General features: G+C 47.5%; 1 protein-coding gene across 3 annotated transcripts in view; it reads right to left on the reverse strand.

The window, feature by feature from the left end:
* Positions 1-6,705: 6,705 nt before the first annotated feature.
* AP3S2 (adaptor related protein complex 3 subunit sigma 2) overlaps positions 6,706-23,173 on the reverse strand; it is a 46,389-nt gene continuing 29,921 nt past the window's right edge. For all 3 annotated transcript variants that reach the window (XM_084772454.1, XM_084772455.1, XM_084772456.1), the window contains exons 5-6: positions 9,915-10,022; positions 6,706-7,558 (exon numbers count right to left, since the gene is read on the reverse strand). In XM_084772454.1, the coding sequence (XP_084628580.1) occupies positions 7,430-7,558; positions 9,915-10,022 (237 nt within the window). In that variant the 3' untranslated portion in view covers positions 6,706-7,429. The remainder of the gene's footprint in view (positions 7,559-9,914; positions 10,023-23,173) is intronic.

Consider the following 23,173-nt stretch of genomic DNA (forward strand, 5'->3'; position numbering starts at 1 on the left):
CATTCATCGTGTATTTTAAATAGCTGTTGGGCTATGTCGGAGGTCTCACAGCAAGGCAGGCCCAAGAGTTAGAAAAACAGACACAACTAGGATAAGTGGAGATACTCTGTAGAAAGTGTCCCCAAGGCCTGAATCAAACACAAGGTGGAAGCTACCTCAGGGGACTGCTGTGGGGCGTGTACCTAACCAAACCTTAAGCCTGAAATACAAGGTCCAGGAAGCTTTCAAAGTTGACATTCAAACCCAATGCTTTGGTGTGGAAATCATTGCTCTAACAGGAAAAAGGTTGCACCACAGGCCCACTGTTGCTGTCTCTGGCCTGAAGCTATTTCTGGCAAGGGAGTGTGGCTCAGACAGCCTGTAGCTAGAGACAGGTGAAAGGGTGTCACATGCTCAGTGCTGAGGCTGGAGACTGGTCTTACGGTGGGAAACGCCCTAGCACTGTAGCGATCTCATGCCCTGACTTTGCAGGTCCACTGTGGGAAGACACTTGCCCCTCTTACCAATACATTGGGTAAGAGGTATGCTGACCAACAAAACCACAGGCTTTTTTCTGTGTCTCTTCCAGGACAGAAAATAACTGAGAAACAGCCCCAGATGCAGAGACCTGTGGGTCTCCCATCTGTCACCCTGAAGAGGCAGCAAGGCCAGTCTACTACCCATAGCCCCTTATCCCCCAATCAGTACCTCAACCGTGATCAGGGTCTTAACTCATGATGGTTGGTAAGTCAGAGGGTGTGAAACCAGTACAGGGATCATAGAAACTGTCGCTCAGCGATGGATCCTACCAGGTCTAGCAATATGCAGATCAATCATCTCAAGAAACTGGGCAGTGTCGGCAATCACAGCTCTATCCACCAGACTGTGGTGCTACAGGAAGCTAGCCTGGGACATAGGTCACTCAGTTATGTTTTTAACCGAGGGCATTTCCAAATGGCAATGGTAGCCGGGCGTAGTGGCGCACGCCTTTAATCCCAGCACTAGGGAGGCAGAGGCAGGTGGATTGCTGAGGCCAGCCTGGTCTACAAAGCTACTCCAGGACAGCCAAAGATACACAGAGAAACTCTGTCTCGGAAAGTGGTTTTATTTGGATGAAACCCCATTCTAAGTTGGGGACCACCTGGACCTTTCTGAGGGCCTTGGGGACTGTCTGACAACTGTACCTGGAGCTCCCTTACAGTACTTCACCCATACTTTTTCCTCAGGAGCTTGCAAAACCAACTCTCCATCATACAGAAGACAACTTCCAGCCTGCCCCTCTGGAAGACAGGGTCTTCGTTCATTCCCAAGTACTCCTGGGATGCCAGTCTGATGGCACAGCTGAGTAAAAGTGCAAGCTTTGTTCTTGATCTTAGTTATCCAAGAAAAGTGGGATCCTTGCATGTCCCCACTCTTATTGGGGCTTCAGGCCAGAGCCCATCGCCTGACTCCAGTTCTGCAGAGAATGCCGGTCTCTTCCAGCTGACTTCCTGCAACTCTAGAGCTCCACCCTCTGCTCCATCTCTGGTCCCACCAGTTATTCCTTTGTCTTCAGACCCTTATCTTGAAGGCAGCTTCCTTTCTGAGGTTCCTACCATCTCTCACAGTTTGACCCTGCAGCTTCTCCAGACATGGCGTGGGGTTTTCCAGGGGCTAGGTCGGGGTCTCTGTCTGTCTTCCTGAGGGGCACCCTCTGCATGGCTGCTTCTCTCACTGCCAGTGATGAACATGAGATGCTGGTGGCTCTCTCCTTCCCGATACTACAAACTTCCCAGCAATGGCAGCAGACACAGTCTGTGGGACTCTGTGGTCACAGGTTGGTATGTCACAATGAGGCCCCTTCTGGTAGACAGTCAGTTTCTGGAAGGTCCTAGCAATGTACTTCTCATGGCTGTCCTAGTCAGGGCCCTTCCCACCCCAAGCTGCAACTGTCCAGTCGAGGGGCAGCTGGCTTTGCTGGCCCAGCTTAGAGCTAGGCAGTTCCAAGTAGGAAATCATCTTCTCATAGTTTTCCCCACTGGCACAGAAGCAGGGTGTCTTTAAGAGCGGCAGAGCATTTCTTGGCTTTTGGCGAGCTTAGCTAGGGGTGGGGAGGAAAGATAGGGTACCAGAAAACCTGACGGCCCAAAAGCCACCCTGAGTCAGTGGCTACCAGGTTCTCACCTTGCCAATGTGAAGAAATGTATGGCCACAGAGGGCTTTTTTTTCTTTTTTTACATATACATTATATTATTACATGTATATACAATAAACTACCTACAGCAAGAAGAACCACAAAACAATCATGAATTATATAAATGTTGCATTCATAGTGTTTTGGCTATTTGTATTTGGTAACCTTGAAGAAAACATCTTTCCTATCTTGGTGAGTCTAAAATTCTGAATGTAAATCAATATCTATCACATCGTCATTATCAACTTAAAACACAGAGGATTTTTTAAAAGAAGGTTTTATTATAGTCACTGATAGTTTCAGAGCCTAAGCTGCATAACAGGAGCAGGTTCTAGAAATGAGTTGCCATCAACCACTAGGTCAGGGCTTGTTAAAACCTGGGGTGAGGTATAGGATGAGCTAGATGCCCCACCCACGAGGTGAGCTTGGTCACATCCTTACATACAGCTTTGAGGCAGGACCAGAAGGAACCAGGATTATTCTGGCTTCCCTGGCCTCCAGCGAGGGCATTCCTACAGTGTGGCTTTGGGGTCCCTCCTCTGACTGAGCAGTCTGTTTCCTGTTCTCACTGCTGTTAGACGTTCTCCCCTAATGTGAAGTTGTTCAATGTCCAGACATTCCTCTGGCCTTGCCCACAGTCTGTTTCACGTTCAGCCTTCAGGCACGTCGCTCATTCCAACTCCACACTCTCCTGTCTGCTCACTCTTAAGTTACCTAGGTAACTCCAACTGAATGTGCCTTCTCAGGACGGTCCCCGCTGTCCTGCATCTGCAGCAATGGGCCTCCCCATTCCCACGTCACAGTTCTAGTATGCACAGGTCCCAAGAGACTGTAAGTCTGAACTGCTTTCCCCAGTCACCCACTCATCCACCAATCTGTGCGGGGCAGTACGGATGAGGCGCTGTGCAGAGCAGCTGGGGTACTGCACGAGGCAAGAGGCTGACCCCTGCCCTTGAGGGGTTACATCCTAGGAGGAAACAACTGAAAAACATGGTGTCACAGTGTCTTGGGGAACAGTAAGGCTGAGCAAGGCTGGGAGCTGCTGCTTACACAGCATATGCGTGAACACAGGGCGGACTCAGCCTCTCTGGAGGATAGGACTGTACTGGGCTGAGGTCAACTGAAGCCACATCCTCAGTTTTGAAAGTGAAGATAAAAGACGTGATGTTTCTTATTCCTTTAAACTACAAACATTTGCTGCCCAAAGGGCGGAGCTTGGTGGCTGGGGATAGGCTGTCTTTTGCTGAAGTGCTTTTTTGTTTTCTTAAAATGTGAACTGCATAGGGCTGGAGAGATGGCTTAACAGGAGTACTTGCTACTCTTTCAGAGGACCTCGTTTGGCTCCCAGAACCCCCATGTCAGGCAGCTTACAGCCACTCGACTCTGGCTCCAGGAGATCCAAGGTCTTCTGGTCTCTGAGGGGACTTTCCTACCCCCACATAAAAATATGGGAGGCAGGGGCAGATCTTTGAATTTGAAGCCAGCCTGGTCTACAGAGTAAGTTCAGGACAGCTAGGGATACACAGAGAAGCCCTGTCTTGAAAAACAAAACAAACACATCCCCTCGCCGCTCCCCCCCCAAACCAGAACTAGGTGAATGTTTCCTATTTAGAAAGGAGAGCTGAAGTGAGAACGAGCTCTGGAAAGGGTTAACCTCTTGCATCAAGCTATTTCACACACACACCCCCCCCCCCCCCCCCGCTTCTGCTAGAATGTGCAGGTGACTGAACATGCCATAGCTCCCAAGGTCGAGACTCTGGCCTAGCCTGGCAGCTCCTACGGAGAGCTGGCTCACTCTGCTCATCAGCACACTCAGGGTAGTGGACATGCAGGGTGCTCCGGATGGGTCTCCACACTCCGTCGGGCCACTGGGAAGGTCTCCATGTGCCCATCACTGAGTACTTTTTAAAGAGACATGGTCATGCTAAGGAAAGCCTCTACAGCCCAGGCCACAGATCGTGCCAGGGACCTGGTCTCAGGCATTTCTGAAACTGAGGTGACAGTGAGAACTGCTAAGCTGCTTCTATAGTGGTGAGGAGGGGCTGGTTCTGTCTGTGGCAGAGGATGAATAATCAGGGCCTGAGAGACTCAAGATACCCTCAGTATAACATGTATGGGCATGGTCAGGCTTGGGGAGACGTCAGCTGACACTGGTGAGTCAGGGGGGGAAGTGTCCTTTAAATCTTCCACACAGCAGCCACTGAGTCTGGCCTCCATAGTTCAGATTTGCAGTCAGTCTCCATGTTCCAAGCGTGTGAACAGTCAGGGAAATGCAAAGTGGTGGAGGAGACAGCCTCTCTCTCAGTTTAGAACCAGGCTGGACCCCCTTCGGGCACTTACACAGAGGCCAGGCAGTGAGAGGATCCCAGTTTTTAACTAGCAGCCGTGAGAAAACCCAGGGACACCTCAGTGTAACCATCCAGCCCAGGATCCCAAAGCAAATACAAACCCAGCCCCTGGTTGTATAACTGATGTCTCAAGAGCAAAAAAAAAAAAAAAAAAAAAAAAAACCAAGGACTTCCTCTAATTATTCCACGGAAAAAAGGGCACAGAGCATGGTAGTACCCACCTGTAGTCTCGGCATTTTGGAGGTGAGGCAGGAGGATTGAGAATTTGCGTTCCAAAGTTAGACCTTGTCTCAAAACACAGGAGAGAGAGAGCGAGCACCAGGTCTCGGACTGTCATTGTTGACAGCAGACAAACTAAATGCAAGTCATCAGCAATTAATTAGCTAATTAATCCCTCTGGCTTGACTAGAGGAATTGAGTTTTCCAAGCCCAAACTGACAGACTGTTAAGGGGTGTCATGCAAGCCATTATGTGATGTTGGCTTTGGCAGTCTACAGCACCAGGCCGGTTTTGGGGAACCAAGTAGTTCCCAGCAGACAAACACCTCAACCACCCAGGAAGCCAAGTGCTTCCAACTCATTGGTGCCTTCACCAACAGCAAGCGCACTTCAGGACTCTGTGGCCCTTGTGACAACACTCTGGGTGGCTTCATCGCAGCACAGTGGATGTGCACAGGCTCCTCCAGCTCTTAGCCTTAGAAAACCAAGCCTCCTGTTATCAGTCCGTGAGAGTTGCTGAATCCCCTTGAAGGTCACTTTCCCTGTCTGTCATCTACAGAAGAGAGGGTTGCAGCCTGGGAGAGAGCATCTTCAGCAGAAAGGAGGGGAAAAAGGACTTTGGAGCATGTGTCAAACCTCAGCCCTGCCTGACCTAGAAGCAATTTACCTGATCCAAGTGTTGTCCTTGGCAACAAAATGTGCCTGAGGATGTCTGTGATTAGGGCCAGAGATGTGGCTCCAGTTCAGAGCACTGCCGCTCTTGCAGAAGACCTGACTTCAGTTCCCAGCATCCATGCTTTGGGGGGCTTCTCAAGCTCCAGAGAATTCCATATCCTTCTCTGGCCTCAAAGCATACTCATAAATACACACGTGCACAACACAAATAAAATAAATCTTTAAAAAGGGTCTTGCTCAAGCCGGGCAGTGATGGCGCATGCTTTTAATCCGAGCACTCGGGAGGCAGAGGCAGGTGGATCTCTGGAGCTCGAGGCCAGCCTGGTCTACAAAGTGAGTCCAGGACAGCCAAGGCTACACAGAGAGACCCTGTCTCGAAAAACAAAAAAAGTGGTGGCTCACGCCTTTAATCCCAGCACTTGGGAGGCAGAGGCAGGTGGATCATTGTGAGTTCAAAGACAGCCTGATCTACAATGTGAGTCCAGGACAGCCACCACACAGAGAAACCCTGTCTTGAAAAACCTTAAAAAAAAAAAAAAAGTGGCTTGCTCATGTCGCCCTACAGCAGATGCAAAAAGCACTGGTTTTCTTCCTTGATTCCTACTTCACATCCAGCCACTGTAAAAGGGGTGTGGATGTGCTAAAATGGTAATGAAATAACTAAAATAAAAATGAAATGCTTCAAGAGAATGACATCAGGAATTTGGTTTCAGATCTATCCTCTACCCAACTGGCCACCACTACAGCTCTGACAGAGGACTGAGAGGGAGAGAACAAGACACTGCGGGCAGAGCGCAAGAAGCCTGCTGGGAAATGAGAAATGCTGGGCAAGAAGCGTGCTCCTCCTCGGACCATCACAAGGTTGTGGGAAATGAGGCAGCAGAGGGGGAGGCGCCTGGGCTGCGAGGCTCCCTGGGAAGGCCCATCAGTCCCCTCACCCCGGGCTGAGACCCTGGGCTGCGAGGCTCCCTGGGAAGGCCCATCAGTCCCCTCACCCCGGGCTGAGACCCAGCTGGAGGCATCATGAAGAAGAGGCCCTGCTTCCAAAGCAGTGTTAGCTCCAATTTGGCCACAAGAAGACAACCCAGCACATACTAAGATTTACGGGTTTCCAAAGCTGTAGGAGAATGTCGCTTAAGGAGCCCAGTGTGTTCACTGCGGGACAGAGTAGAGAACACACAGCACTACATGGGCGAGCACGCTGCAGGCCCAGCCCACAGGGCACCCAGTCCAGGCTCTCAGCTCTAGGATCTAGAGGTTAGTGAGGTTCTGAGCATGGGGAGGTCATCATTCACAACAGCGCCACCGAAGCTTCTGCATCCAGAACAACAGTGTATTTTAAACTTGGGAAGAGTCCTAAAACCAGGAGGATTCAGCCTTCACATTTTTAGGAGAAGGTTCTGGTGTGTGTGTGTGTGTGTGTGTGTGTGTGTGTGTGTGTGTGTGTGTGTGTGTGTGTGTGTAGGGTGTCCCCTACTGGCAGGGCTGGTGGCACATACCCAGTGTGTAACTTAAGCTGTGTTCAGCACACAGATGCCTGTGACAACAAAACTAGGACTATGCCGGTGGGGAACATGTGCTCTGCAGCAGCTGCTGCCCACAAAGCTTGGCTATGTAAAGGGATTCTAGGAACAGAGGCCTAGCAGAGCCAACAGACATCTTGCCCTCAACTGCCACTTGTCACACTTGACATCCGAAAGGCTAGCCCCTTCTCCCTGGTCTCTTGCTCAGTCAGTGATTCAGGATCTCAGAAGCCCTCGGTGCTAGGGAGGAGGTCAGACATGATGAGTCCCAGTGCTGGGGCCCTGGGAAGCAGGCGGCTTGTTCCACAGTCCCCAGCCCTGAGGGCGGCTGTGTGTGGGAGGCAAAGGAGCAGTGGCTTAGTGCCCTGCCAGCAGCGTGCACCAACAACCCCCTTCCCATCCGTGAAAGGTTCAGGGTCCAAGGTGCGACTCTAAAGGCTCAACAGGGTCCTGCTTCTGGTCTTGACTGCTTTGCTCATCCTAGGAACTCCAGTTCAGCCCAGCCCTCCACCGTCACACAAACTGGGACAGGTTGGGGACTTTGATGTTGAGGTCGCCGATGTTGATGTTCCTGGGGATCTCGGGGAGGTTGATGTTCTTCACAGCAGACATGGCCCTCGCTGGGGCTGCTGACAGGCCACCCTGGGAGAAGGAGGGGGAACAGCATGAGCGGCTTGCCCAGTGTCATCTACTCAAATCTTAAGCCACATGACGGAGAGGTAAAGAATTCCAAATGGCACACGCAGGTGTTTTCATTTTCTTCCGTCCTCAGAGGTGGTCAACAAAACCCCACGCAGGACAGCTGGAGCCCGTGTGGAGACTGCAGCCTCTGTTCCAATCACACTACAAGGTCTGCAAAGGTGGGCTGTGTCTTACGCAGTTTTATAGCCATGGCAACTTACAGTGCTCATGGCCCGTGGTGGTTGCTTAATAAATGCTTGCTGAGGGTCTCCAAGATGGCCCTAAGTATTGAGGATATTCCATTTACAAAGCAAAACAAAATAGAAACCTTTCTTCAAAAGTCCATCTCACCAGTGGCGCACACCTTTAATCCCAGCACTCGGGAGGTAGAGCCAGCTGGATCGTTGTAAGTTGGAGGCCAGCCTGGTCTATAAAGTGAGTCCAGGATAGCCAGAGATGTTTACACAGAGAAACTCTGTCTTGAAAAACAAAACAAAACAAAACAAAAACCAAAGAGTCCATCTCACAGAAAAGTACAAAGCCAGAGAAATTCTTTAAAGGAAAAAGAATGTGACTTATCAAACTTCTTGCCAACTAGTGTGAGCTGGAAAAGGATGGGCTTTGGCTGTCATGTGGTGACAAGCTGGGAAGCCCTAACACACACTGAGAAACCTGCAGTAACCCACCCTCCAGGCTCGGCCTGGGACTGGAGAGGGGCAAGTGACAAAGACTTCAGGACCTCTGCTCCCTAAGGACAGCACTCACACCCTGCCCTCCCCCTGCATGGCTGTTTCTGCTGTCCCAGAGCCCTTGCCTGCCTCGCTCCCTGAGCCTGGACACTTCCCAGCCTGCACGTCCCAGCACCTGACAACCAGAACTGTGGCTAGAAAAGCTTCCCCAACAGGACCAGCAGTCCTCACAGGAAGCACTCCTGGTTTTGTAGAACAGGTTCCACTCACAAAGCAAAGCCACCGCGGGAGACACTCAGATAGAGATGTCACTGTTCGGCTCCCTCTGCGGCTCCTCTAACTGCTGCTCACTGGAGGGCCGAGGCTGGGGCCAGAGTGGAACAGGCCTGGCCTTACCACACTCTGCCATTAAGCCCAGTAGATGAGGGCTATGGCATTTTCTTTTCCTTTTTCCTTTCCCCCCCCCCCCATGAGACAAGGTTTATTGGTGTAGCCCTGGCTGTCCTAGAACTCACTTTGTAGGCCTTCAAGGCTGGCCTTGAACTCAAAGATCTGCCTGCCTCTGTCTCCTGAGCGCTGGGATTAAAGGGAGGGGGGTCTACCAATGTCTGGCAAGGAACTCTTTGTTTTGAGACAGGGTTTCTCTATGTAGTACTGACTGTACTGAAACTTGCTATATAGACCAGGCTGGCCTCAGACTCAGAGATCACCTGTCTCTGCCTCCCCATTGTTGGGACTAAAGGTGTGTCACTACCACCTGGCCAGATTTGATATTTCCAAATCATCATAATCATAGTTTTGTAAAAGCCTCACTGAAAATAAAGAATCTTGAATTTCTAGAGGTTAAGATACACCACGAGACATGGCTGCTCGGAGATCAGATGCATAGAAGCACCATAAACATGGGCCCTAATCCTATTCCAGAGGCTGAGCCAGGCGTGGTGGCGCAGGTGGCAGATACAGGTGGATCACTGTCAGTTTGAGGCCAGCCTGGTCTACAAAGCGACTCCAGAATAGCCAAGGCTACACAGAGAAACTCTGTCTCGAAAAACAAAAAATGAAAAACAAAACAAAACATATTCCAGAGGCTGTTTGCTCTTTCTCCCATCTGTTTTTGCTAAGCTCTCTAGGGTAAGCTGCCCTACCTGTTTAGTGTTTATACTGGCCTTCAAGTTAGTGTAGACAAACCAAGACAGACAGAGTGGGAACCACCTCCTAAGGTCCCAGAGAAACACAAGCCTACACAGCTTACACAAAGTCACACAGCCCACACAAGCCCACAAAGGATACATAAGCCAAAATAGCACTCACAAGCTCATACAAGTCCACACACACACAAACCCACACAGCACACACAAGTTCATACAAGCACACACAAGTATATATACACACACACAAACCTACACAGCACACAGAAGCTCATACAAACTTACACAAGCACACATAAGCCCACACAGCACACACAAATCCATAGAGCATACACAAGCCCACACAAGATCACACAGCCCACACAGGCCCACACAAGCCCACACAAGCTCACACAAGCTCACATGGTACACAAGCATGTGTTCCTCCCTCTACCTAGTTCTATCTACCCAGCCAGGGCACAAGTATAGCTGCTTCCTTACCTCTGACTTCTCCAACCTGTTCTGAGCTTCCATTTGAGCCACAATTTCATTCATGTTCGTTTCCAACACCATGCCGCCCATCACCACCTCCTGAAGGATGTAGTGCACCTAGAAGAGAGTGACAAGAGGGGTCGGCTGTGCCGCGTTCTGACTCACAACTACCCCCACGCTAGTGAGACCGCAGGGGGTTTCTCCTTCTGGCCTATGGCTTCATGGTCTTTTATCAGTAATGGCAGAGGGGTTTGGTACCTTTCCAGACAATGAAGTGGTGGCTGAAGCCTCCAACTCAGGTCATGCTTGAATTCTGTTTGTTAGCTAGGTGGTCTTTGGCAAATTATCTTTTCAACATTTCAGCTTCCTTCCCCAACTACAGGAATAAATGGCTGGGTGAACTAACTAGATGGAAAACTACATAAAGCGCCTTGGCTGGTACCTGGTACACGCTGGGCTTTACACACGTAGAGATGTTTTTCTATCATCCATTCGGCTGTCATCACACTGGCTGGCTCTAAGTACATCCGGCTATGAGGACCCATCCCCACCCAGGCAGCTGACATAGTCTACGTGGTACTTTCCTAGCATGAAGCCACACTGGGGTCCCATCGCGCAGCAGTTCTCTCAGCAACGCTAAGTCCTGAAACCCTGCTGGCATGGGCGCAGGCGACTCAGCCACTACAGGATGTCAGGAACGCTGCCGCAGAGTGTGGGTGGTGACCCCAGAGGTTCTCACCTCAGCCTACAGCGGTGGCACTTCTCATTTCTTTGCAGTACTGAAGCTTGGACCCAGGGCCTTATGCACGCACTCCCCACCCCCATGTCAACTTTAAAATTTAATTCTTGACTCATATATATCAGATTGACTTTGAACTTGTGATGTAGCCAAAAATGACCTTGACCTTCTGATCTTCCTGCCTCTCCCTCCCCTATACTCACAATCTTCCTGTCTCATTTCAACCTGGAAGTTTATATTTCAAACCAAATCATATCAACAAGACTTTTAATTACTTTCTGTTAAACCAGGAAGGTGGGAAGTACCATCTTCTGTTGTCAAGGAAGTGCAGAACTATGGGAGCAGCCGCAGACGGCCAGAAAAGGCCCTGGGAAAAGCAGGTCAGCGACAGGTGGCTGGGCTTGTGAAGCTCTTGGGCATCACTAGCACAGCAGCTCTATATAAGGGGGACACTAAAGACAAGGCTGAGAGCACAGCCTGAGTCTAAAGCAGGGTGTCCTAGCCTTGAGATGGTGTGTGTGTGTGTGTGTGTGTGTGTGTGTGTGTGTGTGTGAGAGAGAGAGAGAGAGAGAGAGAGAGAGAGAGAGAGAGAGAGAGAGAGAGAGAGAAGAGAATGTTTCAATTGACTGTGTGTGTAGTGCAACTGTTCGTGTGTGTATATTCAGAGGACACCACATATCCTGTTCTACTGTTTGTTTCCCGCCTTAAGACAGGTTCTCTTCTGACCCTGGAGGCAGGATGCCAGCCAGCAAGCTGGAGTGATTCTCTCCTGGTCACCCTCTAGTCATGTGACCATGCCTGCCTCGGTGGTGCTGGGCCCTGAACTCATGTCAGTCTGATCGCTCCGGGCGCTGGGATGAGCCGTTACTGAGCTCCCCGGACACTGCAGCTTCTACCCTCTAAGCACTAGCTGCAGTGTTCCCCTCCAGCAAGGACAACCCAAGGTGCCCTCAGACACTGCTGAAAGCCTCCCCCAGCGGGAAGTCATCCTCGTTAAGACCACTGACCTCCAGGCTCAAGTCAAGTCATTCAGTCTTTGGTGCCAAGAAAATTGAGAAAAAGGCCAGGCGGCAGTGGTAGCGCACACCGGTAATCCCAGCACTTGAGGCCAACCTGGTCTACAAAGCAAGTCCAGGACAGCCAAGGCTACACACAGAGAAACCCTGTCTCAAAAACAAACAAAACAAAAAATCAAAAAAAGAAAGAAAGTTGAAAAAAAGACATATTTGCATGCTCTCATGCATTTGACTGTGTTCTCCAGATTTCGCCCACAGTAAGTTGAAAGAAGGCACTAACACATAAACTGAGATTTGTTCTTTGACCTTGAGGAAGGGTCAAATGGAGTAACCTCTTACCTGTACCCACTTATTAAGTCTTCTTAACCACGTCTCTGTTCTCTCCCACTCTTTTCTTTCTTTCTTTCTTTTTTCTTTTTTCTTTTTCTTTTTTTTTTGAGACAGGGTTTCTCTGTGTAGCCTTGGCTGTCCTGGAGTCACTTTGTAGACCAGGCTGGCCTTGAACTCACAGCGATCCGCCTGCCTCTGCCTCCCGGGTGCTGGGATTAAAGGCATGTGCCACCACACCTGGCCTCTTTTCTAAATTCTATGATTTAGAATTCTATAATTATCTAAATTCTATACATTATCCACATTATACACTAATATATATCTACATGGAAATAAAGTTTAAAGTAAAAGTTTCATATTTAGGCAAATTAAAAACTGTTATGCAAGACTGGTTTTCATATTATTCCTTGGGGGAACTCCATTGCTTACACTTCCCTATCAAACAGTCCTCTGGATGTATTGACTGAATGGAAGTTCCTCAGAAAGCAAAAACAGAATTACTGTATGACTCAACAATTCAATTTCTGGGTGTTCACTCAAAAGACTGAAAGCAGAGATTCAAAAGACATTTATACACCCATGTTCATATCAGCAATAGACACAAAGAACAAAGCATAGAAGCGACCTAAGTGTCCACACCCAGATAAATGGATAAATAAAACATAAAATGTCCATAAAACAGACTATTATTGTGCCTTTAAAAGGAAGGCAGTTTTGATACATGCATACGTTAAAAAAGAAAGTCCCGCCAGGCACATGACTTTAATCCCAGCACTTGGGGAGGCAGAGGCAGACAGATCTCTAAGGTCAGCCTGGTCTACAAAGCAAGTCCAGGACAGCAAAGGTTACACAGAGAAACTCTGTCTCAAACAAACAAACAAACAAACAACTCAAACCAAATAGAAAAGAAAATCCCAAAATTTTCAATTTTACTAATAAAGACTCAGGAACCAGATGGTGGGGTGAAAACCTGCTAGCTCAGAGAGGCAGAGAAAGCACCCAGCTGATCTTCCTACTCAGCTCTTGTCCCAGGAGAGAGCAAAACACCCAAAGCCAAAGGCCAAAAAGTCCCTTTTTCTTCACACTGTCTAAAATACCTTCAACTCACAGGGCATGGCAATGCACGCCTTTAATGCCAGAGTTTAGGAGGCAGAGGCAGGCTAATGCTGAGAGTCGAAAACAAAACAAAAAACAAACAAACAAACTAAAAAAACCAAAAACCTGTCATTTGGTTATTTGCCCTTCTTGACCTAGGGTTAACTTTATTTCTTCCTGTTTACAGAAAGCTTTTGGATTAAAGGTGTGTGCTAGGGCTGAGCCACACCACAACTAGAAACAGGTTTTCACAGTTTATAATCTCGGGGTTCACAATAGGATCAAACATCCTACAACATACATATGTCCAAATAATATAGATAAACCCTGAGGACACTGTGCCAAGTAAACTAAATCTGGCACAAAATAACTATAAGATGGGCACAGTGTGCATGCCTTTAATTCCAACACGCAGGAGGCAAAGGCAGGTGGATCTCAGAGCTCAAGTCCAGCCAGGTCTACAGAGAAACTCTGCTTCAAAAAGCAAATAACCAGCCAGCCTTTAGTCCTAGCACTCAGGAGGTAAAGGCAGGTGTATCGCTGTGAGTTCAGGACCAGCCTGATCTACAACCATGGCAGCCAAGGCTACACAGAGAAATCCTGTCTTGAAAAAACCAAAAACCAACAAACAAAACTAAACCAAATCAAACCAAAAGAAGACATACTAGTGTAATTCACTGTATAAAGCTGCCAACTACATAGACACAGAAAGCAGGATGGGGTGGGGACAGGGGATGTGCTGCAGTGTGCAGTAATGGCTGCGCGCTAATGTTATCAACTCAAAATTCACAATGGTAAGGCTGCCAAACCCTGAACCTTAGAATAAGAAAGAAACCTGTGTTGTAGCACTCATAGTGTTTTATTCTTTTGTGCTTAGCCCACCCAGTGTTTCTGTTGACTATCAACCACGTGACCAAGTCCTTTGTAGAGCTTATTTCACAGTACTTATCTGCATTTGGGCTTTTGTTGTTGTTTTTGATTGTTTGCTTGTTTGTTTTTTGAGACAGGGTCTCTCTGTGTAGCTGTCCTGGACTTGCTTTGCAGACCAGGCTGGCCTCGAACTCACAGCGACCCACCTGCCTCTGCCTCCTGTGTTTGGTAATTGTGATGGTTGGTTTTGAATGTCAACTTGCCACAGCTTAGAACCAGCTGGGGAGAATTGGAATGGAGTAATTGTCTTCACTGGGTTAGTCTATGGCAGTGGTTCTCAATGTTCCTAATGCTACGGCCCTTAATACACTTCCTCATGTTGTCGCGACTCCAATCATCAAATTATTTTCGTTGCTACTTCCTAACTGTAATTTTGCTACTGTTATGGATTGCTTTGGGTTTTTTGGTTTTGTTTTGGTTTTTTTGAGACAGGGTTTCTCTGTGCAGCCTTGGCTGTCCTGGACTTGCTTTGTAGACCAGACTGGCCTCAAACTCATGGAGATCTGCCTGCCTCTGCCTCCCAAGTGCTGGGATTAAAGGCGTGCGCCACCACACCCAGCTGACAGGGCTTCTCTGTAGCCTTGGCTGTCCTGGAACTCACTATTTAGACCAAGCTGGCCTCAAATTCAAGAGATTTGCTTCTTGAGTTCTGGGATTAAAAGTGTGTGCCACTGAGCCCAGCTTGGAGAGAACTTCTCATTTAAACATCATAAAGATACAATTCCCAAAAACCATTCAAGTATATTCTAAATATAAAAAACTAAAAATGAAACTACAAACCCATTTTCAACAAAACTAGAAGGAAATACAAATACTAGACCCCAAACAGTGGCAAAGACATGAGAGCAGGGGCTCAGGCGCAGCTCCCTCTGCTTCACAGAAGGAAAAGAAGAAAAGATGTGACAGACAGAGGATGAGGAGCTGGTGTCCTCAGCAAGGCCTGAAAGAATACACTTCCTGGAGGCCAAACGTCCACCCACAGGAACTAAGCACATTCTTCACTGGGGGAGGGCAGAAACTTCCTTGGACCTAGAGTTGGGACCACATCAAAAAATACAGACGCCTGTGGTATGTGCATCTCCAATGTCCCCATGGCAGCAGAAAAGGCTGTTTTTGCACCAGGGAGGCTCATGGATGCCTAGCTTTATTAGCTGCCTAAAAATGAGGGTAAATGGACTCACCTAGACCTGTCTAACATGGGAACAACAACACCTAGCTTGGAATACACCCCCCAACAAAATTCCTAAAACTAGCTGACACCTGAAAAGCAAACCCTTTTAAAGATGATTATACCAAGAAGTTGACACAGGAAAAATAAGGATCCAGCAGAGAAAACTAGGAAATAGGAAAGCCAGGTGGAAGACTAAGATCACATATTAGAAAATTGATGCTGGGGTGCAAGCCAAAATTACAGCAAAGTGTTGTGAAAAGTTTAAGAGAAGAAAGAGAGGGCAGAAGAGACAGATCAGTGGAATAGCCTGTGCCTGGCATGCACAAGGCCCGAGGTTTGATCCCCAGTACTGCAAATAAAGTAAATTACAATTTTAAAAATGTATTTGGGGGCTGGAGAGATGGCTCAGAGGTTAGGAGCACAGGTACTGCTCTTCCAGAGGTCCTGAGTTCAATTCCCAGCAACCACATGGTGGCTCACAACCATCTATAATGAGATCTGGTGCCCTCTTTTGGCCTGCAGGTGTACATGCAGGCAAAACATTATACATAATAAATAAATATTTTTTTTAAATGTATTTGGAGCTGGGTGTGGTGGCGCATACCTTTAATCCCAGCACTCAGGAGGCAGAGGCAGGTGGATCTCTGTGAGTTCAAGGCAAGCTTGGTCTACAAAGTCCAGGGCAGCCAAGATAACACAAAGAAATTCTGTCTTGAAAAACAAAAACAAAAACAAAAAACAAAAAAAGAAAACATAAACATTTAGACATCACTAAAGAAATAAAGAACAGGGGCTGGAGAGATGGCTCAGCGGTTAAGAGCACTGACTGCTCTTCCAGAGGTCATGAGTTCAATTCCCAGCAATCACATGGTGGCTCACAACCATCTATAATGTAATCTGATGTGCATTGTATACATAATAAATAAGTAAATCTTTAAAAAAAAAAAAAAAAAGAAATAAAGAACAGGTCCAGGTGTGGTGGTGCATGCCTTTAATCCCAGCACCCAAGGAGGCAGAGGCAGGTGGATCTATGTGAGTTCGAGGCCAGCCTGGTCTACAAAGCTAGTCCAGGACAGCCAAGGCTACACAAAGAAACCCTGTCTCGAAAAACCAAAATAAATAATTAAAGAGCAAAAGGAAAGAACTAAGAGAAAAAATGAATGAAACAAATTAAAAGAAATGGAGGGGCTGAGATGTGAGATGGTAGAAACCCTGTCTTGAAAAATCAAAAAAAAAAAAAAAAAAAAAAAAAAGAGGGAGCTGAGACAGCTGAAGGCTGCCAAAAACAGGTGTGGCAAGCATGCAGCCAAGAAACGAAACTGACCCAGGCACCTGTGGAACTGAAGATAAGGGAAGAGCACAAAGAAGGATTGTTAGCGCACAGGGTGCCCTGGAGGATGCTAGCAGAAATCTAGGTAAATACCTGAGAGAACACTGAGAGCTAAAGTTTCACCCACCGGACAGAGGGCGGGAGGGAAGGAAGCCTGACACCTGAGCCATGATAGGTCTATGGAGTTTGCTGGGAGATTGTGTCTCTTAGCAATGTCAGAAGCCACACCCATAGTCTCATCAACATGACTGCCCAAACGTGAGCTGAACAAGAATGAGACCAGGGAACTGGCAAACTGAGTGGGGAAATGCCCACAAGGCCTCACCCTGCCCAAAGAACTACAGGCAACTGAGGAAAGCTGGGTGCGAGAGAGAAAGAGCACACCAGTTGGTTGCTCAGTGCCAAATCGTCAGCCCTGAAAACATGAATGCAAGTAACATTATACAGACTGAGCAGGTTCTATTTAGGTATATGTATATACAAATATATATATGCGTACAATAACAATAATGAAAGAGGCCATGAGCTTGACGTGGAGACGGGTATATAGAAGGGTGCAAAGAGAGGAACGGGAAGGGAGAAATGTTGTAATTATGTTATAATCTCACAAAGAAAAGCAAAAAGGTGAGACTAAGAGAAGGCAGAAGCAAAGGTCAAGAGCCTGACATACAACAAACAGTGTGCACTGCACAAGCAAACCGATCAGTATAATACAGCATCTGTCGGCTCAGTAACCACTTATCATAATGGCATTAACAAAATCTATTCAGAATTGCTTATTGGAGTTTAAGTAAGAAGTGCTATTTGATTTTTAAGATTTCTAAGTTCTTGGCCAATTCAATGGAAGAAGAGTTTATCTGAACATAAAGGTTTAAGATAGTCCCAAGGTTCCTATAGAACAATTGATATAAAAATAAAGCACTGGTGAGAGATGCATCTGAAATCTTAGGAGTTTGCAGACGGCGAGGAGGCAGCAGCTGGGGTTGCCTGAGATTGATTCACATAAATCAATGAGTGAAAGCTGGTGTTGACAGTTCCACACTACTTACAATTTTCTCTTGAATCCCCTATCTCACAACAGCCAGAAGCAGACCACACTAACACGCCAACTCTGCAGATACTCTGACCTGTCTTAGCATGTCTCTGTTCTGGCCCATGCTAACTCCCACTCAGGTATCTGTAGCCCTTCAGTTTTTCTTTTCTAAAAAGCTGTTACATTCTTCTCGAAATCTGGGTTAACTGAATTTCCAATATTTTCTTTTACTATTTTCTGCCAATAGAAGTTATCTGGTTGAACAGAGGTGACTTCTGTAATTCCAGCACTTAGGAGGCTGAGGCAGGAGGATCACAAGGATGAAGATAGCCTGGATTGTAATGAGATGTCTCAAAACCAAACCAAACCAAACCAAATCAACAACAAACAACCAAACAATGCAAGGTATGTGTTCGAGGCATCCACTAGAGGTCATATAAATATCCCAATAACAGGAATGTAGCAGTTAGTACCAGTACCAATGGATAAAACAGGAATAATATCTGGTGTTTGGAAAGTACCAACAGCGCTCACGGAAAATGCTGGGCCTTCAAAGGGGCTACGGCCATACAAAGCTTGACCAGCAGCTCTACTATAGATGTGCACAGACAGAGGGAAAATAAGACTGGAAGGCATCAGAAAATAACAAAGCTGCAGAGTGCTCACACATACAGTATGTGCTCAGCATGCTCAAGGACCTGGGATCCTCTGCACAAAAGAAAGAGGACCGTCCAACCTACTGAGATCTCCCAGTAGGAAGAAAGCACTTTCCCAAATGCGAGCTAGGGTTTGCAATGCTCTTGACTGCTGAGATGTGGGAATTCCCACACCTCGCTACCTTCAACCCATTCCTCATGGTGACCCTGCTAAATGAGTCTGAAAATCAAAAACATTCTTCCAGGCTCAGTGTTCTGACTACCCAGGACTGGGCCACCCAAGTCAAGGAAGTTCACAAGCTCAACATCTTCTCCGTGACTTGACTGAGTGTCTACCGAGATACTTAAGATGGTGCACTGTCCTGTTGGTCTCTGCATGCCTCTTGTCTAATTTGATCCTTTGAGGTTCTGTGTTAAATCTCCTGTGTGTGGTCAGAGCAATGTGCTTACAAAGCATTAGCTCCTAATTGCTGGTGTAAAAAAGAGTCCAATACTAGGCTAAGGTTTGCATTTCAAGACACAGCTTGTTGACCTGGCATGGCCTCCAAACTTAGCCCTCTGAAACTCCACACCAGATAAAAGAGATTAAAATGAGCCTGCTGGTTTCACGCCATTGACATAAGTACAACAGGAAGGACACAGATGCCACTTCAAAGATACAGAAGCCAGGCTGTGGAACTGTTAAGGGTGGAGACAAGTCTGTTTCGATAGCCCTTCCCAAGGACACAGGGTGCCAGAACCTCCAAGAGTCCCATCTCTGGTTGCGTTTCTCAATCGAATCTATCTGGGAAGAGGAAGGGTGCAAGCAAAGCACTGACCGCAGGCTTCTCCTCCAGGGGAGCAGTCTCCAGTTGGCAGTGTTCCAATGCCGAAGCAGTCAACACACACAGAAAGGAAAGCTCAAGAACTCAGCTTCAATCCCTAACACTACCCAGAGTGCGGTGCCTCAGAGCAGCACTCTAGCATCGGCTCTGCAGCACTGTGCAGCTCCCGGTGGGGCTGCAGGAGCCCATCCTGAGCTCTTGGACAGGGAAGCTAGGTACTATCTTCTGGGACACTATCAGCCCATTGGCCACACCACACCCATAGCTTACTGACAGCCACGGAAACCTCTAGACTAGAGTGATTCCAATTCCTTATAGGACAAAATCTTACAAAAGATAGGGAGGCACACACACCTGCCCTGTCACTGATAAGACAGTTTCAGGCATTAATAAAATGCCAACTAAATATAAAAGAACATGCTCACTCTGCTTATGTCAGAAAATCAGGGTGTCACCAGGCATCACCCTTTAATCCCAGCACTTGGGAGACAGAGGCAGGTGGATCACTGTGAGTTTCAGTCCAGCTTGGTCTACAAAGTGAGTCCAGGCAACCAAGACTACAGAGAAACCCTGTCTCAAAAAACCAAAAAGAAAAGAAAAGAAAATCAGGGTGTCAACTTCACAACACTCATCCTTTAAAAAGGAATTTCTAAGCACTTACAAGCCAAGCTTACAAGTTATCCACAAAAGCAGCCAAGTACAGACACCATTTTCCCCTGTTGGCTTAGATTGCTTCAGTAATCTCTATGAAAAGTCTTCAGAGAGTAGGTAGGGAAGAGGCTCCTGGGGGAGAGGGTGGGTCACTCTTCTGTCTGCTGGACGGCACGTGCTCCGAGAGAACCAGAGTAGACTCGGCACAGACTCGGGGGGAGGAATCACTTTGGCTTAGGTTCGGTCTCCAGTTCTCATATCTTCCATATTAGAAAGAAACAGAGAGCAAAGGCAGAGATGGGCCCTAGAGACCCGGTGAGTGTGCCTTTTCCTCTCTGACTACTCTCCTTCCGAAGCTTCCTGCTTTGCCACATCTCAAGACATGCAGAGCACTGCTGATCTCCTGCCCTGGGGATTGCCTTATGTCTCTGTGCCAAAAACAAAAGTATGATATCAGAGCTGACCACTGTGGGTGGCTTGTACCCGTCCTCTTCCCAGATAGTTAGCTTCTAGTGGTAGTGACTGCTGACACGGAGGTTAGAGGCAGGATGTTCTCAGCCTTGACTGGGATGTGAACCAGGGATAGAGGTCCTGGCACCGTGTGTCCCTGGGAAGGGCTTGTCTCCGCCTTCCAGAGGGATTGCTGCAGTGCTCACCATGGAGGACACAGGGAATAGGTATACCTGGTGTAGCAGTGAGTTAATTCTTAAATCACCATTATGTTATTTTAACGGCAACTTCTGAAAGTGTATTGCATCATCCCATGGCTCTAAAATAGGGTGTTTTGTTTAGCACCCGACCCCTGTCCCAGTTAAGATCAATTAATGTGTTGCACTACAATGCTGACATGCCTTAAGAAGCTGAGAAACTTTAAACCCCTACCCAGATCTAGCCAATGGGCAGAACATTCTCCACAGTTGAGTGGAGAGTGGGGTATGACTTTCACATGTACCCTGGTGCCTCATATTTGACCACGTCCCCTGAATGGGGAGACCTGGTGGCACTCAGAGGAAAGATAGCAGGTTACCAAGAAGAGACTTGATACCCTATGAGCATATACAGGGGGAGAAAATTCCCCTCAGGAACAGTCATAGGGGAGGAGAATAAGGGGAAAATGGGAGGGAGGGAAGAATGGGAGGATACAAGGGATGGGTTAACCATTGAGATGTAACAAGAATAAATTAATAAAAAATTGAAAAAAAAAAAAAAGAAGCTGAGAAAGAGCTGTTTGGTCCTAAGCACCAAGACCTACTGCACAGGGGTAATATGTTATGTTCAAAACAGGCACTCAGCTTCACTATCTTTCCAATATGTTGAACATCACATAATACTAAGTGCTGGAAGAGCGATGATAAGATGTGGACCATGTCCTCAAGCACTTAGAATCAAGAAAGATAAAGCCTGTATAGAATTAACTATAATAAAAGAAGATTGCGATTAGTACCATGACCCTTCCAGAATGCTATGTCAGCTCAGGGAGGAGGGCCTGAAACTAAGTGTCCATGCCCAGAAGAGGCGGGGTGCAAATGGCCTAGCAACTGGGTTTTCTTCATGTTCTAGAAATTCCATAGTGAAAGGGTCACCACTCACTGCTTCAGGACTTACGCTCTTTGAGTACTTACACTTGACTTAGCAAAGTACTGCTCCTTACTTTTTTCTTTTAATATGAAACCAATGCCTGTTACAAGTTAGGATTCTCTAACATTTTTAGCTCAGGGGATCAGATGAAGGGCCTTGTGCATGAGCATAAATGCTCTACCTCTGAGCTACATCCTTAATTCTCTAAAAAGTGTTCTGTGGAGACGGCTTACTGGAGTTTGGATCCCTATACAGACATGACATTCAAGGCACACATAATATTCTCTCTCTCTCTCTCTCTCTCTCTCTCTCTCTCTCTCTCTCTCTCTCTCTCTCTCTCTCTCTCTTTCTCTCTCTCTCTCAATGCATTCACTTATGTGGACACATACAAATAAACAATTTTCTTAAATGCTCTAAAGCTGAAGCTGGAGCTCAATGGTAGAGTGCTTGCCTGGCACGTGTGAGCTCATGAACACAGTCCCTCAAGTCCTAGAACAGAAAGAGACAAACAAAGTGAGAAAGGGAGTGGGGAGAGGGGTCAGAAGAGACAGAACCTAGCATGCTTAAGTCAGGTACAGTGGTGTACATCTGTAATCCAGTATTTGGGAGGGTAAGGTAAGAGCTGCTGAGAGTTCAAGGCCAGCCTGGGAAAACAAAAGTTCTACTAGGACTTTTCCCTCTAGTCTGTTATTTGTTTCCCCTCCATGGCCTGTCTGCACTGCTGTTCTCAAACGCTACATGGGTTTTTGTTTGTTTGTTTGGTTGGTTGGTTGGTTGGTTGGTTGGTTGGTTTTTCGAGACAGGGTCTCTCTGTATTAGCCTTGGCTGTCCTGGAGTTGCTTTGTAGACCAGGCTGGCCTCAAACTCAGAGATCCACCTGCCTTTACCTCGATCCACCTGCCTCTGCCACACTACATGGTTTTGAGCACAGAGGACAATCCGGACTTTGTCTTCTTTTCTTTTCTTTTATTCTTTGGTTTTTTGAGACAGGGTTTCTCTGTGCAGCCTTGGCTGTCCTGGATTCATTTTGTACACCAGGCTGGTCTTGAACTTGCATCGATCCACCTGCCTCTGCCTCCCGAGTGCTGGGATCTTGTCTTCTTGAACTCTGTCCTTAGATGACTGTGGGCTAACATGACTCCAGGCCATCTTTTCCCATGTTTAGGGTGCTAAAGCAAGAGAGAACACTACAGGTATAGAAGTGCAGATGCAAGCACCGAGCTGCAAAGCCTGACTCTGCTATTTGTCGCCGTGCAGCCGGGAGCGGCTGGCGTCCTCTCTAAGTCCATTTCTTCACCCGTGAACGGGAAGACCAGAATCTTAGCTGCCTGGTGTATGGAGAAAAAAGACAGTGCAGGAAGAAGACTATTTACACGGCGTGCCGGTCACTCTGGCTGACACAGAAATACTGATGGGGCTGCTTAAACTTAGTGGCTGTCCTCAAAGCCATCCTGTTTAACTCTTCCCCTACACCAGAATCCCGTTTTCACTTCCTGTAGCTCAGAGAAGAGAGGTACTGTACTGTCCCCAGAAGTAGCCATCGGAAACACACTATAGGAAAATAAGAGTGTGCTGTCCAGCAGAAGCCACCGCCAACACTTCTCCATTGCATTAGCTACACGATGCCACAAATCATTTCCATTCCTGGCCTCCCTGTGTCCTGTAGACACAGCAATGGCAATGAAAAGACCCTGTCCTCGACTTGACTCTAGCACCCTTCCTAATCAGAGCAATGGCAGTACAGTCGGGGAAATTAATCGCTTCATTTGATCACCAAGAGATCCCAAATGCAGGTCCACAAAGCTGTCCTTAGGAAGTGACCTCCAATCCCACAGTTCCTGTTCCTTCTAAACCACTGCCACAGAAAAGCCCAGGCCCTCACTCTACTGTCACCCTTTCCCATGCTGCGACAAAG

Source organism: Acomys minous (assembly GCF_964271855.1).
Source record: "Acomys minous genome assembly, chromosome: 2".
In the NCBI taxonomy this organism is placed as follows: domain Eukaryota; kingdom Metazoa; phylum Chordata; class Mammalia; order Rodentia; family Muridae; genus Acomys; species Acomys minous.